This window comes from Macrobrachium rosenbergii, chromosome 29, assembly GCF_040412425.1.
Source record: "Macrobrachium rosenbergii isolate ZJJX-2024 chromosome 29, ASM4041242v1, whole genome shotgun sequence".
NCBI classification, from domain to species: Eukaryota; Metazoa; Arthropoda; class Malacostraca; order Decapoda; family Palaemonidae; genus Macrobrachium; species Macrobrachium rosenbergii.
Genome location: NC_089769.1, coordinates 22308052 through 22324256, shown reverse-complemented (window position 1 = coordinate 22324256; position 16205 = coordinate 22308052). Strand labels below are relative to the sequence as shown.

General features: G+C 37.8%; 1 protein-coding gene across 4 annotated transcripts in view; it reads left to right on the top strand.

Annotated features, from left to right (window-relative positions):
- Positions 1 to 16205, top strand: part of LOC136854671 (protogenin B-like) — a 507887-nt gene that overhangs the window by 213046 nt on the left and 278636 nt on the right. The window contains exon 1 of one of the 4 annotated variants that reach the window (XM_067131269.1): positions 7507 to 7534. The exons of the other annotated variants lie outside the window; for them this stretch is intronic. Coding sequence (XP_066987370.1) covers positions 7522 to 7534 — 13 coding nt within the window. The 5' untranslated portion in view covers positions 7507 to 7521. Of the gene's footprint in view, positions 1 to 7506; positions 7535 to 16205 lie in introns of those variants that run through there. 4 annotated transcript variants of the gene reach the window in all.

Here is a 16205-nt window from a genome sequence, read left to right as displayed (position 1 = left end):
GCACAGAATCGCAACAATGGCTTAGTGTCAGATGCCAAAAGACCGCTTTCTTAGCTTATGTAATCGAGGAGAAAAGGGACATTTGCTCTAACCTAATTAGTCACAACAAGATTAATACACGAAACACTAGAAAATATAGAGAACAAAAACGCAAGCAACAGTAATACGTAAGAAATAAAGTTCGATCAGTAGAGCCCCATTCAGTGAAACAGAATGGTAAGTCAGATCTTATGTTTATTTTCCATAACTCTATGAAAACATACTATGATTTTACAGTTATTAATTAGGAGGCAAGTTGATTATCTTACTCGTAATGAAATTAAAAGATAAAAAAAAAATCAGATAAAGTTGTAAAACAATTTTTCCAATATGGGCAGATATCATGAAGAATAGCACTTCTCACTTCTTATAAAGAGCAATATACCGTGGTTATTCGGCGCGCGCGCACACACACACACACACACACACACACACACACACACACACACACACACACACACACACACACACACACAGGCAGGCTACGTTAGCCAACAAGGTGACCTCCTATCCTTAGGCCTAACATTTCCCTCCTTCCCACCCCATTCTCTCCATCTCACTCACGGCATTATCATCATCATCAACAGCTCTATTGATTTATTCTATGTCCCTTATTTATCCATCCTTCCTAATTAACCATTACTTTAACGACAAGAATTGAGAGAAATCTCTAAAGCGAAACGAAGCGATGACGAGAGAGAGAGAGAGAGAGAGAGAGAGAGAGAGAGAGAGAGGTACACGTTTGTATGCTCGCTCGCTTCTAGTCCCATAGGCCTCAGGCTCTCGTAACGGTTTTCATAATATTTATGAAAGAAGAAGGGGAACCGGAGTCAAAGGATAAACAAAAGTGAAATGCTCCCCGCTGTCTTTTCTTACAAGGGGCTGAAAAACTTCTGCAAGGGTTAAAGATCTCATTTTTTAATGCAGAGGCCGTTGGAACGGGAATTTTGATATTCTTAATTAGCCCCGGCCCGAAGAAATTGTGATAAAAGAGTGGGAGCAATAGACCCCAGTTCATTTCCACCCCTTTCTCCTTCCTTGTATGCTCTTCTTACTCTGCTCTATTCAAATCCACTCTCTCATATACTTTGCAAATTTCTAGTCACTCTGACTTATCGAACTTCAGCTGATACCTACCTTGACATTCTCCTTGCCAAATAATGATCAGATATATCGTCAGTCACTCCTTTTATCACCATTACTCTGTACCAACACATAATCTTAACAAAAACTTTTCCTGAAACTTTTCTCTTTCATTAGTTAAAAAAAAGATTGTGTATATATATATATATATATATATATATATATATATATATGTGTGTGTGTGTGTGTGTGTGTGTGTGTGTGTGTGTGTGTGTGTGTGTGTGTGTGTGTGTAAGGAAAATTTTTATGTCAAGGTTATGTGTTAGTACAGAGTAGATGGAATAGTAATGGTGATAATAGGAGAATATTGAGGTAGATATCAGCTGAAGGTCGGTAAGATAGAGTGATTAGAAATTTGCAAAGTATATGAGAGAGTGGGTTTGATTAGAGCAGGGTAAGAAGAGCATACGAGGAAGGAGAAAGGGGTAGAAATGAACTGGGTAACGACATTGATGCTGCTGTACAGTCGTGATAACGCGAGTGAATGGCTGAGCAAGGTTTATAAAGTATGTGTCTTAATGATGGTAAGGTTCAGAGAGGTGGGTACCAAGGTAAAGTAATAAAGTAGTAGTTATGGCTAAGCCCAGTTGTATTAGTCCATGTAATTAGCATCTCGTTACCAAGCTAAGTGTTCCACTGCTCCGCTCAACCGTCATGAGCGTAAATATTTCATAGTATGGTGTATGACTATATCAAATTCTAGTGCTACATATTTAAAACACTGTTGTTACATGCCATATATTGTTTAAACTATGGCAATAACTTTTCTGCTTTAATTTATATACTGTAGTTACATTACTTTATCACGCTTATAAACTTCCACTGTGATTTTCTAAGTATATATAATATATATTTTATATATATATATATATATATATATATATATATATATATATATATATATATATATATATATATAATATATATATATATATAATACCTCTCTTGGTGGCTCAGTGGTTTGACCTTCGACTGGAGTTGTTGGGAAGGTACTGTGTCGAGGATCAAGACCCGGCGGTTACCGATCCATTTATCACTTATAAAATTCCCCTTCGATGATAATTCCCCATCGGGGGATATTCCTGACGTAGCGTGAATTGGATATTAAACGACATTTGTAGCTTCACGATTGTATATAAATCACGGTGTGATAAAGATTTCATATATATATATATATATATATATATATATATATATATATATATATATATATATATATATATGTGTGTGTGTGTGTGTGTGTGTGTGTGTGTGTGTGTGTGTGTGTGTGTGTGTGTGTGTGTTTTAACGAAACCATGAAATATAGTGAAGCCATGATTTTCTCAAAATTACTCTTGTAGCAGAAAAATCATTGAAATAAATAAATGTATATACTACTGCAGTATTTTTATTAGTGCACCCCCGTACTTCGATTAAGGAATGGTTATCCAACAAGTAACGATAAAGACGGGTTCATTATGAGAGACTGTTTTAATCGTGTACACTTGCTTGCTACCATTATACGCTGTTGTTAAAGCATAGCAGTTGATGTCATTAGTCCACTTAAATTATTATATATATATATAATTTTCAAAGAGAGAGGAATGTTGATGCTTTTAGGGCTATTTTAAAGTTTTATATGTGAGGAGAACCCCATTTTTTTTAAATGACGTTACTGCTGTTTTCCTGTAGCCTTCATGTACGTAAGGTTCAGCATCCTAAGTTAAGTATAGCTTAGTTTAACCAGACCACTGAGCTGATTAACAGCTCTCCTAGAGAGGGCTGGCCCGAAGGATTAGACTTATTTTACGTGGCTAAAAACCAATTGGTTACTTAGCAACGGGACCTACAACGTCACGGCCTATGTATGTGGTGTGTAACACAGTGTAAGGATTTAGAATGGAAGAAGAACAGGATCCTTCAACTCCATGTGGACGCTACCCACCGAGTAGATTGCAGGTGAAACCAAATGGAGTGCAGAGGACGGAGTTACTGGTTGAAAGATTGAACTGTTATTACAAATTGGCGTAGCATCCAGGAAAGAAAAGGAGGTTGGAAGAGGACAGGCGAGGGAACCGGAGTAGGTAGAGGAGTCACGTCGAAATCGTCCCATTTGAAGTTCAAGGTCATGGCAGAGTTAAGGTCTTTTTCTTACCTTCTTTCCGAATTTTGTGGTCTTGGTGTCAACCCGGCCGGTATGCTATGCTAGAAGATCTAGCAAGACTGTGAGAATTAAAAGGTTCAAGAGAGAGAGAGAGAGAGAGATTTAACGGAGATGAGTAGGGGATGGTAGGGAGAAATTCCGGTTCTCCGATCGTGTTAATCTAATGTTTGGTTAAGAGTCGCCTCAGGGTTCCCGTTTTTCATTTAATCTATCTTTTCACTTTATTACTTTGAGTGATTTTATATATATATATATATATATATATATATATATATATATATATATATATATATATATATATATATATATATATATATATATATATAATCATTTAATAATAAGTAGCTATACGACTATACTACTGCAGTATTTTTATTTTATTATTATTATTATTATTATTATTATTATTACTGAACACGTCATCCCTAACTGCTCCTTATTTTTATGCAACAAGACCAAGAATACTAGAAAAGCGAACTGTAATTGTTCGTATGTGGCGAAAGAAAATATCGGAGCAAAGTGAGGTCAGGAATAGTGACCTGAAGGTAAGGTCAGTAAACAACGATGAACCAAATAACTGGTAGTTGTGTAAGTGTATGAGGTGTAAAAGGCGATTAACCAAAAGAGAAGAAGATTCGCTGTATTTAACACCTTGTCAATCGTGACCCTGTTGAGTATGCGAATGCTCTTCTCTTTTTTTCCTATGTTGACCTAAAGCTTTATGTTGTGATTCACTACACCGAAATCAGTGTTTTATTGTCATGTTGGCTGAAAATTCATTTGTCGAGAAACCATGCTATTATGAATATTATTATTATAATACTGGGACGCACATTCATATGAACTAGTATGATTTAATCTCTCGTTTGACGCTCTTGCCGAGCAATTGGTGTTTTTGTACTCAAGGTCTAGAGAATTCTCTAGACCTTGCTTGTACTGGTGTTCGGCTGGCGGCGGCGTTCAGGCTCTCACTTTATGATGTGACATGAGGGGGATTATTCATTAATCAGATCACGGAATGAACAGACCCCTTCTCCCAATATTGTCACTTTGTTTCTTTATTTATTATTTACGTAGAAGTCGACGGGTTGAAGAATTCGTTTCTGGTCCTTACGGTCAAACAAATGATTAGGAGTGAAGATGGATCTTACAAGATGTGTTATAAGAACTCAGCAAGACAGATGAATTGGTATTTCGATCATATGTGGTTGCCTCTGTCCCGACAAAGTGAACGAGGATTCGCACGTTACCAGAGTTTTCTTATTGCCTGAACTTCTAATTTCTTATTCAGGCGCATGTTATGAGGCACCGCCTAAAGAGAGTAGCACTGGGCACACTGTATGCAGCGCTGTATGTCATTTGAGAGTCCCTTTACCCCCCACTTCATTGTTCGTTTGCCTTTTAGTTTTCATATGTTCCCTTTTCTCTCCTCCCATCCACCTGTGTGGCCTCTTTCATTTCTGTCCTCTTCAGTGTTTGCCTCTCAATTAGGAACAGAGCCTTCGAGCTTGTACGGGTCTAGATTTAACCCTGTGGTTTGGTTTGGTTAAGTTTCTTCAGAATGATAATCTATCTTTTCCAAGTGCATGTGTCACATTTTCGATAAGGTAAGTAACCCTTGGTCGGAACATTTGTTGCGTTTGAGGAAACCCTACGAAACTTATTTTACATGTAAACCGAGACAGAGACGTATATATATATATATATATATATATATATATATATATATATATATATATATATAATATAATATATATATATATATATATATATATATATATATATAATATTATGTGTGTATACACACACATGGCGTTCACAAAGCCATTTATGCATGGGGTTTAATAGTATTAGGGTAGCCCACAGAGTCAGTAATGGGATGACCATGTAAATTAAAAAGAAATACTTGTCACAAGGAGGGATAGGTCAATAATAACATCATAAGAAGAAAGACAACACTGGGCGGAACATTTTTGTGACCCTTTGGAGGCACTGTGTACACACACACACACACACACACACACAGTAAAGTTCGATTATAACGTACAGGCTTGAAACGAATTCAGGTTTATAACGAATGAAAGTGAAATCTCCGGCCCCAATTCAAATAAATGTACTTAAAATTGTGGGTCAGTAACGAATTTTGTATTAGGGAGTCAGGTGTATAACGAACTGTTTTGTACGTCATTGTGACAGTTTTATTGGTAGAAAATATCTGTTCTAATGAAGTGATAATTTCATTGTTAAAGAAATATCAGCACCTGTTATCCGAGTTAACTGTTATTACTTTGTTCCTAATTTTGTCTTCGTCAGCTATTAAAATTTTTGCCACAAAGAGGCCATATTTTTTGCGGTGCAATAGTGCTTAATTCTTAAACTGTTTGTGCACGAAATGATAGTGAAAACTATTTTTTCAACCGCTTAATGCTTGTTTGCTAATTTTAATTGCTTATGACTTTTTGTTTTTGTATGTAATGCGTCATTAAAATATTTGAAATTAGTATTCTGTTTTGCTTTCTTATTATTCCAAGTGAAATCCGTGTCAGCAGATTACGTTCAGCACACAACCACTAGAAGCGTAATAAAATTCACATGCACACGTATTATACTTACCCCAGACACTGTGTATATTGTATATCAACTTATTCTCATTTAAAGGTTTTATACAAAGAAAAAACGACGAACGTAATGTAAATTTTGTCATAAACATTAAAATACATATCCAATTCTTAAATTAACAATGACTTTTGTTGAAATGCATTAGAAATCTTGGTAAACTTGGGAGGATCGATACTTTATCGTCTGGATTTCATTCTGTATCAAAACAAGGGCGGTCATCCAATCATTTCAAGTATCTCCTTTTATAACGAATGCTGCCTATAGCGAACTGCAGACGACAGTCCCCTGGAATTCTCTGTAAACGAACTGTACTGTATATAGTATTATTTCAGTCTCCGGTTTCACACTATAGAGAAGTTAGGAGTTACCGCCCCATGCTATTTTACTGATGTCAGTAGCCTTTATCACAGTTGCGGATTAGGAACTTTTTAAACTTTTTCAGGTAATTGCTTATTCAACGATCTTTTCGACATTCGGTTCCCGAACGGTACAGCTGTCATTGTATTCAACTTCCGTACTGCAAGTTTTCTTCTTCTTTTTTTGCTGTAAATGATGGAGTTTACGTTGCTACAGGAATTGCTGAAGACTATGGGTGTCGAACCTTTCGTGTAACAGAACCTTTTGTGGGCTGATTTACCTTATCCCAAAATTGGTACAAATAGACTGAGTCAATAAGTCACTAGCCCTGCGTTGGCTGAGTCGGTTGAGCTTCAGACTGTCACTCGATGGGCCGAAGTTCAGTTCCCCCGGCCGGCTGATGAAGAATTAGAAGAAATTATTTATGGTGATAGAAATTCATTTCTGGCTATAATGTGGTTCGGGTTCCACAATAAGCTGTAGGTCCCGTTGCTAAGTAACCAATTGGTTCTCAGCCACGTAAAACAAGTCTAATCCTTCGGGCCAGCCCTAGGAGAGCTGTTAAACAGCTCAGTGGTCTGGTAAAACTAAGTTATACTTAAACTCGTCACTGACATCCGAACTTTCTGATAATAGTCTTTTGTGACCATTATCTGAATTATAAAGAAATGTAAGAGGTTAGGAAATTGTTATATATTCATTTACAAAAATAATGAAGCTTTTTTCAACGACGTAGGACCGGAGGGTTGCTGATAATTAGTAGAAACTTATTTATGAATTTATTTTCTGTCCTGAAGTGAGGCATCCTATACCTAATACCTAATAACTTCGATGTTTAAGCAGGGTTGTACAGATCCTCTCTCTCTCTCTCTCTCTCTCTCTCTCTCTCTCTCTCTCTCTCTCTCTCTCTCTCTCTCTCTGGGGGGTTGGGGGAATTGGTTGTTAATTCTTGTGAAATTGTATATGTACTTCTTCTTGATGAAGACTCAGTAATTCCAGTGTGTGTGTGATGAAATACAGATGATTATTTTAATACGGGAACCTTATGTAAAAAAGAATGGCAATAAAGATAATTGGATTTGTACATGAATATGAATTTAATGTTGTATTTGTTTTTTTCTTTTTAGGTGAGGAAACTGGCACTTCGGTAATCAGATTGCAGGAGTTGTGACTTCTACTAAAAGATATCTGATGATATTAACTAGGGTGTCTGCTATGAAATGTCCCCCCAGGGTAAAGTATGAACTGCGCTGTCGTTCTGTTATGTTTAAAAGTCTTGCGGACTCTGTTGTCATCGCTACCGATTAGCGTTGTATATTTGGCGTCTCGTCCCTTGTGAAGAGTACAGGGAGGGAAGAAGGAGGAGAGAGAGAGAGAGAGAGAGAGACTTTAAAGAGGAACTGGACGAGTTCCCCTTACTCCCTTTCAAATATTGCGTCTTCTTCAGCTCGCTCTCTCCCTCCCTCCCCCCTCCATTCTCCATCATCTCCCTTTCCTTCCCCCCTCTCGTTCTCCATCCTCCCCCTCGAAGAAGAAGCTCCTTGCTGCATGAAAGAAGGCCCATTTTGTCGATGTTTTGTGAGTCCATTCGCCTTTGCCTAATCAATGGGAAGCGTGTCATGCATAAAATGCTGCCAAAATTAGATGTTATTCGTAGGCGAAGAGGCCTGGAAGATGATGATGATGATGATGATGGTAATGGGAATGCTTCTTATAGTCAGTCTGCAGTAGCCTGATATTTCCGAAGGAGTTGGGAATAGGATGAGGATGCAGGGAGGGGGTTGTGGGGGGGGGGTATTGGGATGGGTGGGGTGGGGCCGTTGTCGGGGAGCGAAAGATAAGGAGGCCAAGAGGGACACGGCATAAGAGGTAGTTGGCAAAATGGGAGGGAGATTGTGTGCAGCACTCTGCAAGACCCAGTCAATTCCGAATCGGAAGGCAATAAGTAGTAAAGAATTCTTGAAGAAGGAAGCGAGAAAGAGGTTTGAATGAAGAAAATGGATAGCAATGCTGCCAAGCCACGGGAGGCTATTACGGGCTGCCTGTAGCAGCAGCAGCTATGGCACATGCTGTGACTGGAACAAGACCCGACCAATGTGGTGGAGGGAAGCAGTTTGATTGTAGTCCCCCAGGCCTCTACTCTGAAGGAAGTAGAATTCTCTTAGAAGAAAAGAAAAGGAATCTCAGAAACACGCAGCCCTTGAATTTGGAAGTGATGAAAATGAAATACAGAGGATTATTGCGTGGGCGGTACTGGTGCGTGAGAAATATTTGGAGAGAGAGAGAGAGAGAGAGAGAGAGAGAGAGAGAGAGAGAGAGAGAGGGGAATCAGCGGTAAGCATATCATGAGGAGTGGACGGTAGGAGAGAAAACAAAAAGTTGAGAGGTTAGGAAACTGACAGTGAAGAAATGAAAGTGATGGACGTTGATGGCCATAGTAGTGAGTGATGATGCGCATTTCATTAGTGAAGAACTGGGAGAAGTTCCGCAATAACATCGAGGGGATATTGCTCAAGAGGCGACGAGGTGTGGGGGCCGGGGTGGGGGGGGAGTGGGATGGACATTGAAGGAAAACGAAATGAAAATTGTTCGTTGCAGATCTCTGCTTTTCATGTAGAGGTATACGACGGGAGAGTCACATGTCCCCAGCAAAGGCCTAAAAGCCAAACATTACCGTAGACAAGAGGCAGCAGAAGGCGAGGGTGAGCGCAAAGGAATGTGCTGGAATCGTGGTATTTAGATATGAAAGGAAACAGAAAGACTGACATGGTACTGTGATGTAAGGGGAATAAACATGCATCAAACCAAATTTAAAAGCAGCTTTGATTGGATAGAAATGAGCCAGCTGACAGGCTGGACTTCAAGTTTTTGATAAATATGAAAAGGAAACGATGAGGAATTATTATTAGTTGATTTAGAAATTACGTTTCTTCGCCCATTGATATTTACTCTAGGGAAATTGCCAAGATTTGTAAGGATTACTAAATTCTCCATTAAAACTTGGGTGGTCAACTTTTGCATTATACACCAGTGAACTCATGGTATAATGTAGTGACAAATGATTTAAAAGAACATTTTGTGGTGGTTTGTTGTTGTTGTTGGTTGGTGGATGGTGGTGTGATGACGTACGTGGAAGGCATTTTGGGACTCGTTTCCACCCCAGAGTTCTCTGGTGTTGCCGATTTTGAAGCTCTGCCTTCGCATTTGTGAGAGATTTAGAAATGTGCAGTTCGGATGAAATAAGAACAAGAATAAAGTCAGTACAATTTCATACCGACAGTAGAATGAGTTTTATAGCTTGGCGAAGCCACCGGAAATCTGTCAGTAGAATGAGGCTTTTGACCGTGAAGATTCGCTTTGAAATGAAGTTGAACCAAAAGCGACAATTGATGTAGCTGCTGTAAATTTAAATCGCACGTATAGGGATAGAAATTTTTAAGACATATATCTTGAAATTTCTAATCAATCATCAGACAAGGAAATTTCCTTATTTTGATATGTTTTCTTCGATATTGTGTTGATAGTTTAATATGATTCATGTTTTTACTGTACATTTATTTAAAAAAAAGTTGAGCAGGCAAGCTTGAATATGGGTTCATCTTTCAAGAATTATTCAGGTACTATTTCTACTCTCTCTCCGTTTAAAAAAAAAAAAGCCAAGCTTAGTATTTTCCATCTACTGTAAGGAATGTGCTGGAACCGTGGCTGTTGTTAAGACAGAGGTGGTTAAAGATATCGCTCTCTAGTCTCCCTCCCCCCCCCCAACCCTTCACCTCTCCCTCCCTTTTTATTTGTGTCCTCCAGGCATGTGGTAGGTAGGTGTGGGTAATTGGTTAACTGTTCCATGGCCTTTTTTAATAAAAGTAAACATATTGTATGGTCTCATATTTTATTTTTTTAGTGATTAATAATGTTAGTATTCGATTACGAATACCTAGTTCACTAAAACAGTTTACAATTACTATTATTATTATTATATTTCAGAAATAGTTTCACGAATGAATCTCATGTTTTGAAAGTGTGTCAACAAGTGGATTTTTATAGTGTGCCTGATTCTCTGTTTCACCGAGAACTGGATGAAAAAGTGAGCCAAGTGAAGTGGTCCTTCGAGATACATAGTAGTTTTGGGGTTTCCTGGAGATTGTCATCGAATTTTGCTCATTTCAACACGCTCTTGGAATTTTTTTTTTTTTACCATGTGCCGCAGCTTTTTCCTGTTTTATTATTTACTGGTTTATTATTTTTACTTATGGTTATCTTTTTCTTCAGTGGTTCCTATGTGATACTTTCGTAAGTAGCTCTGTTCTCATAGGGTTTTCCCAAGGTTCTCAATACCGATTCCCAATATAGCGATAAGTTCCTCCAATACTGATAGTTGTCCAGATGGATTCGGAATTGTTTTCCAGTCTCTCTCTCTCTCTCTCTCTCTCTCTCTCTCTCTCTCTCTCTCTCTCTCTCTCTCTCTCTCTCTCTCTCTCTCTCTCTCTCGGAGACATAACGTTCTGTTCAAGATAGATGAACTTACAATTTGGAAACAGATTAAGGTAGGAAGCTTTGGAGTGTATAGTTAAGCTTAGGAAACCCTTATAGAGTGGCAGAAGTGACAGAACTAGTGTCCTCATATCCGAAGCCTAAGAGGACTTGAAAAGCATTTGTGAAAAGCTGGTTATAAAATATGTTACATGTGGCGAAGTACGTACTTCGAATAAGTTCTCCCTAGGAATGCTTAATGGCTCGAAGAAACTTGTGTTCTTGCACAGACAGGTTCATAATTCGCTCATTAAAGAATTAATTTTGATGAGGAGTCTGTGTTTTCTGACCCTTTTGTCGTCCTGTTTAATGGAAAATAGTTATGAAAATGAGTATGTTATGAGTGAACATGTTTTTATTGTGACTATATAATGATGGAGAGGAGTTTGTAGTACTTATTTGCTCGGTTATTTTATTCATCGGTCCCACTCCCCTGGGGAAATTGCTCGACCCAACCCTCTCTCATGGATTTTTGAGGGTTTACGTGCCGCCATCGCTTTGATTTTGATGGTGATCACCCATCCAATTACTGACCAGAGCCAATGTTGTAGCTAAACCTCCCAGATCAAACGTCCAGCGATAATGCAACGTGTTGCTGCCATTAGTATTGTGAGCCTCCATTTCGGGTTGTCAAGAATCGAGTGACATATCCTACCAAAGGGAAAGAGGAATCACTCCTTTTTTCCTGGGGTTTCGAAGTTTATGGGGAAGAAAAGTTAAGGATTCTTTATCCTCATAGGTCCCAGCGCTTGGCCTTTGGCCAAAATTCTATATTCCTATATTCCTACCAAAGAAAAATGAGAGATGTCGTTTATTTAATTTTTGGATTTCAGAGTTTTCCAAATCTTTGTTTTTCATCTTACTCTTTTTTTTTCTTATTAGAATCCTCATCCGGTGCTTTTGGGAAGGTTGCAAGTGCACTTTTAACTGTAATTTTTTCATTATTACATTTTCATTATCCATGAGTGATAATGAGTCCGGAGAATAAACTCGCCAAAGGAATTCTTTTCAATTCTAGAAGAGTTTGTCTGGATGGGGTGTCGCAGAGAATTTCTTTTACCTTTCATTATCAGTGTAAAGCAGGAAATTAGTGGTGGTTTTGCCCTATTTTTAATAAGTAAAATATATTATATATATATATATATATATATATATATATATATATATATATATATATATATGTGTGTGTGTGTGTGTGTGTGTGTATACACGTACATTAACACACGCATATGTACTGTACATATACATATGCATATGTATGTAAAGATAAACTTCGGTAACCTAAGGACTAAGAATGTAGTCGGTCATTCCGTTTAATGAATTGAAGATGTCTGTCATTTCTTTGGAAAATGAAAAGGACTCGTTAGCGGAGGTTATGGTTCAGTCAGATATTTTTATAACTTGTAGATTGCTTTTTGACATGTTAAGAAGATGCATCCATCAACATATCCTGTGATGTCGACAGGCATTTTTGATGTGACGCCAGCGGATCGCACAAAAAGGAATCGACCTTCATTTCTTGGTACCATATAACCCTTTTATGTACTAGCCTGCCTATATACGTACATGCATATATATATATATATATATATATATATATATATATATATATATATATATATAGAAAGAGAGAGAGAGAGAGAGAGAGGGGGACTGCCGTTGTGGACTGTATGGTAATACTGCTGTCCTTCCAACTGGCCTCTTTCCCTCCTCCAAGACTGCGCTGGCCGTCGGGAGGCTGTGGCTGGGGGCGACGGCTCCAGCAAATCAACTGCAACAACTACAGCCCGAACGTTCCCTGTGGTAACGACAATAATACGCCGGTTATTGCGTCATCGACACTCGAAACGAAAACCCACCTTTGCGAATACTCACCCCTCCTACCCACTGCTTCCCCTTCCCTCCCTCCCCCCTGTTCCGTTCCATCTCCAACGCCACTTCCCACCTTTCAACCTGGAGTTTGGTTGAGTTATTTCTTTGTCTCCTTCGTTCGCTGCTGGAGGACCTCGGTTTTTGGTCGTTTGTATCAGCTCCTTCTATATAGCTTCTTCCTGCTGCTAACCTTGAAACACTCGCTGGTAAGGGGAAAATTGGGGAAGGAGATTGCTTAGACAAAGGGTTAACCGTACCTCTCTGTGTTTTTTTTTTTTTTCATAACAAAAGCTTTCCTTCCAGAGGCCATGTTTGTTCACATTGCCTCGTTTTGTACGTTTACATTTTATATGTATGTGTCTGGTGTCTGTCTGTGTCTGCATTCATACACGTTCTTGCATTCGTAACAGTTGTTTGCGGCGCAACGCTCAAAATAATTTTGAAAAATAAGTAAAATAATACTGGAAAATGAGTTGCCAAAGTTATATATGTATGTTATGGAATTATCAAGTGACAGTAGAGATGATTGAGAATGTATATCGTACCCCTCAGAAGTAATTGACTGAGAACGCACACACACGTGAAACTGTCATGCCGTGAATTAAAGGTTACCATTGAAACTGAACATATTTGCTGTGTTGGAATTACGTTTTGATCATTTGCAGTTTTAAGTTGAAATTTGGAAGAGTAACTTGTGATGAGTGTGGTGAAATGTAACTAATGTGCGCCTGAGGCGTGGAAATAGTAGCTTCTCAGAAAGTAACAGTAGCGGTAGTTGTGATGGTAGCACTTGAATATTGCGTATTCAGGAGTGTCTCGCTATCACTAGTCATTTGTTCTATGTTTTTGCCTAATTTCATGAAATTTCTACATGGGACTTTGTTCTTCCGATAGAAAACCGTTATAAATATTTATAGTATTGTATAATGTGAATACTTATTTTCAGAGGTCAAACATGCAGAAGCAAAACCTTTGTCATTAGCATCATACCACCATATAATCTCCAATGTCACTTATTTTAAATGTGCTCAAACGGAAAGAAACGCGGAGTAATCAAAACGCGAACGTGCAGGCCGATTAACGCATTCACGTGTTTCATTGACCTTTTGCTGCATTCAGAACTGGTTAATTGATACATTGCATGTTCATATGTACAATGTTCTTAAGCTTGACCTCTCTTCCCTCAGTCGTCTATCGTTTTAGTACTCTACGTGAAAATTCAAGGCCATCCACATCGTATGGTGACGCTAAACTTCGCTATGTTGGTTTACCAACGTTTCCAGTTCTCAAAATTTGGTTAACCAGTGTAGCATACAGTAGATCACATTTAGGTTTTTGCTGTTCTAGTATTTAGTGAATCACTCTCATTTAGGAACCTCGGAGAATTTGTTTGTTTGTTTTCGGTGTTTCATAAAGAGCTGGGTTGTTTTTTCCCCCTTTTAATTTTATGTATAAGGTACTCAGTTTTCTCATTTCATCTTATAGAAGCTGAACTCTTGTTAGTTTACAGTGTCGATTTTCCTTCTTTTATATACCCTTCCAAGTTTTACATAGGTAGTCTTTTTGGATAGTTGTCGAAGTGGGTCAGGACAATCCTGGTGCGTTTTGTGTGAATGAGAGCTTTATTCCTGAGCAGTTGGCGCTACGTGTCGAATTTGTTATATAATTGAGAAACTAGGAAATTTCAAATTTCGAAGCTTTTGAAGCTATTAAGAATACGAGAAGAAGTGTATTTCAAAGCTGTTTCTGGAAGCTCTTCTTCCAGATCAGTTTAGCCGAAAGCTGTTCATGGGAATCAGGCTAGTATATGGAGCTCTGAATATAGAGTTGAAATTTTACAATTGATCAATTTGATACGGATAGTAAGATTTGTTTGGATATGGGCAGAATCTTCCACTTTATAAATTAAATCAGGATAGGAAAAAGTCAGTCTGTCTCTCCTAAGAAATTGGATTGGGGGTTGTGAGCTCTTAATGTAGATCATAATGCAATCAGAATGAATTATTTGAATTAGGGTAATATCATGATTCAGTTAATGTGGTTGTGGACATTGCCATGAACAAGGACAGATATCTTGCATCAAAGAGGTGCCCTTTAGCTTGTTGGGATACTTTTCAGAACATATTTCTTTAGGATGTTTTTAGAAGCACAACCACTCAGTCTTAGCACCTTAATTTACCTTTGAAAATAAATAGCAGTGTAGTGGCAATGTCATTTGTATTTGTTTATACCCTCCTGCCGGTGGATGAGGTCACCATGGGCCATACATAGATGATACGAACTTTGGTGTTCTTAAAGCATTCGGGAAGTAAGTTCTTCATTCAAAATGATCTCACTTCCAGTTCACTGCAGGGCTGCTCCTCGACCTTTTTTGTTAATATTATTTCTAACACTCGACGGCCTTCATTTCCACAGTATATTATGTGGAGGCTAAACTCCGAGGGTCAGGAGTTTTGATTAAACCTTCGTTGTCTGCCCTGGGAAGACCAGAAACCCCTTTTCTCGTTTTCATTTCAACTCTTGTCGTTTGAAAAGGAAATCTTTCAGCATCGAAATTAATAATTCAGTAACGGAAATTATTTATTTACCACTATTCAGTTGACCAGAAAGGACCAAGTTACTATTTTAGGGTTTCCATTCAGGCAACAGTTAGCCCTAAATTTCACGCATTTGTTTCCAAGAAAAGAGGAAGCAAAAAATATTGAGATTCGGTACAAAACAAAAATAAACTTAGTTTATTTTTGTACAGTAAGAAGTAAAAATTAAATTAATTATAACACGCATAAATTAATTATAAAAAACAAAAGGGTAGCAGTTATTGCATTATGTATATATAATGGATTAGGAAGTAGAGCATTTCATAAAAAGGAAAGTTCAGAATTCTATCCTTTTAAGATGGAATTCTGTTTTAACAGAAAATATTTTACAGTCATATATATATATATATATATATATATATATATATATATATATATATATATATATATATATATATATACATATGCATATATATATATATATACATATATATATATATATATACACATATACACATACGTACATACATACCTAAATACATATACACATACATATATATATATTTTTATTTCAACGTTTTACAAATTAACTTATTTTCCCAACGTAGATTTCATCACCGAAAAAAAACTGAATTTTCAAGCTCATCCTTACCTAACTTTCATTAGTAGTTTCACGTATGGAAATAAGAAGAAAATATGATTATGAGGCCCCCGGGACCCAGGAACCAGTGAGGGGAGGAGGTTGAGGGTGGGGAGTAGCGGAGCAACGACGACCACTTTATTGGGTACTTAAAAACTGAAGGAGCAGTTGGGTGGGGGCTTGTGAGGGAGGTGGGTGGGTCGTTGATATCTTCAAGGTTACATCACTTTGACCCTCTAGAAGAGACCTAGACCTTTCAAGAATGTCCCGAATAGTGGCCAGGTTTAATCATTGATTAATATCCATAAAGTGGTGGCATATCCAA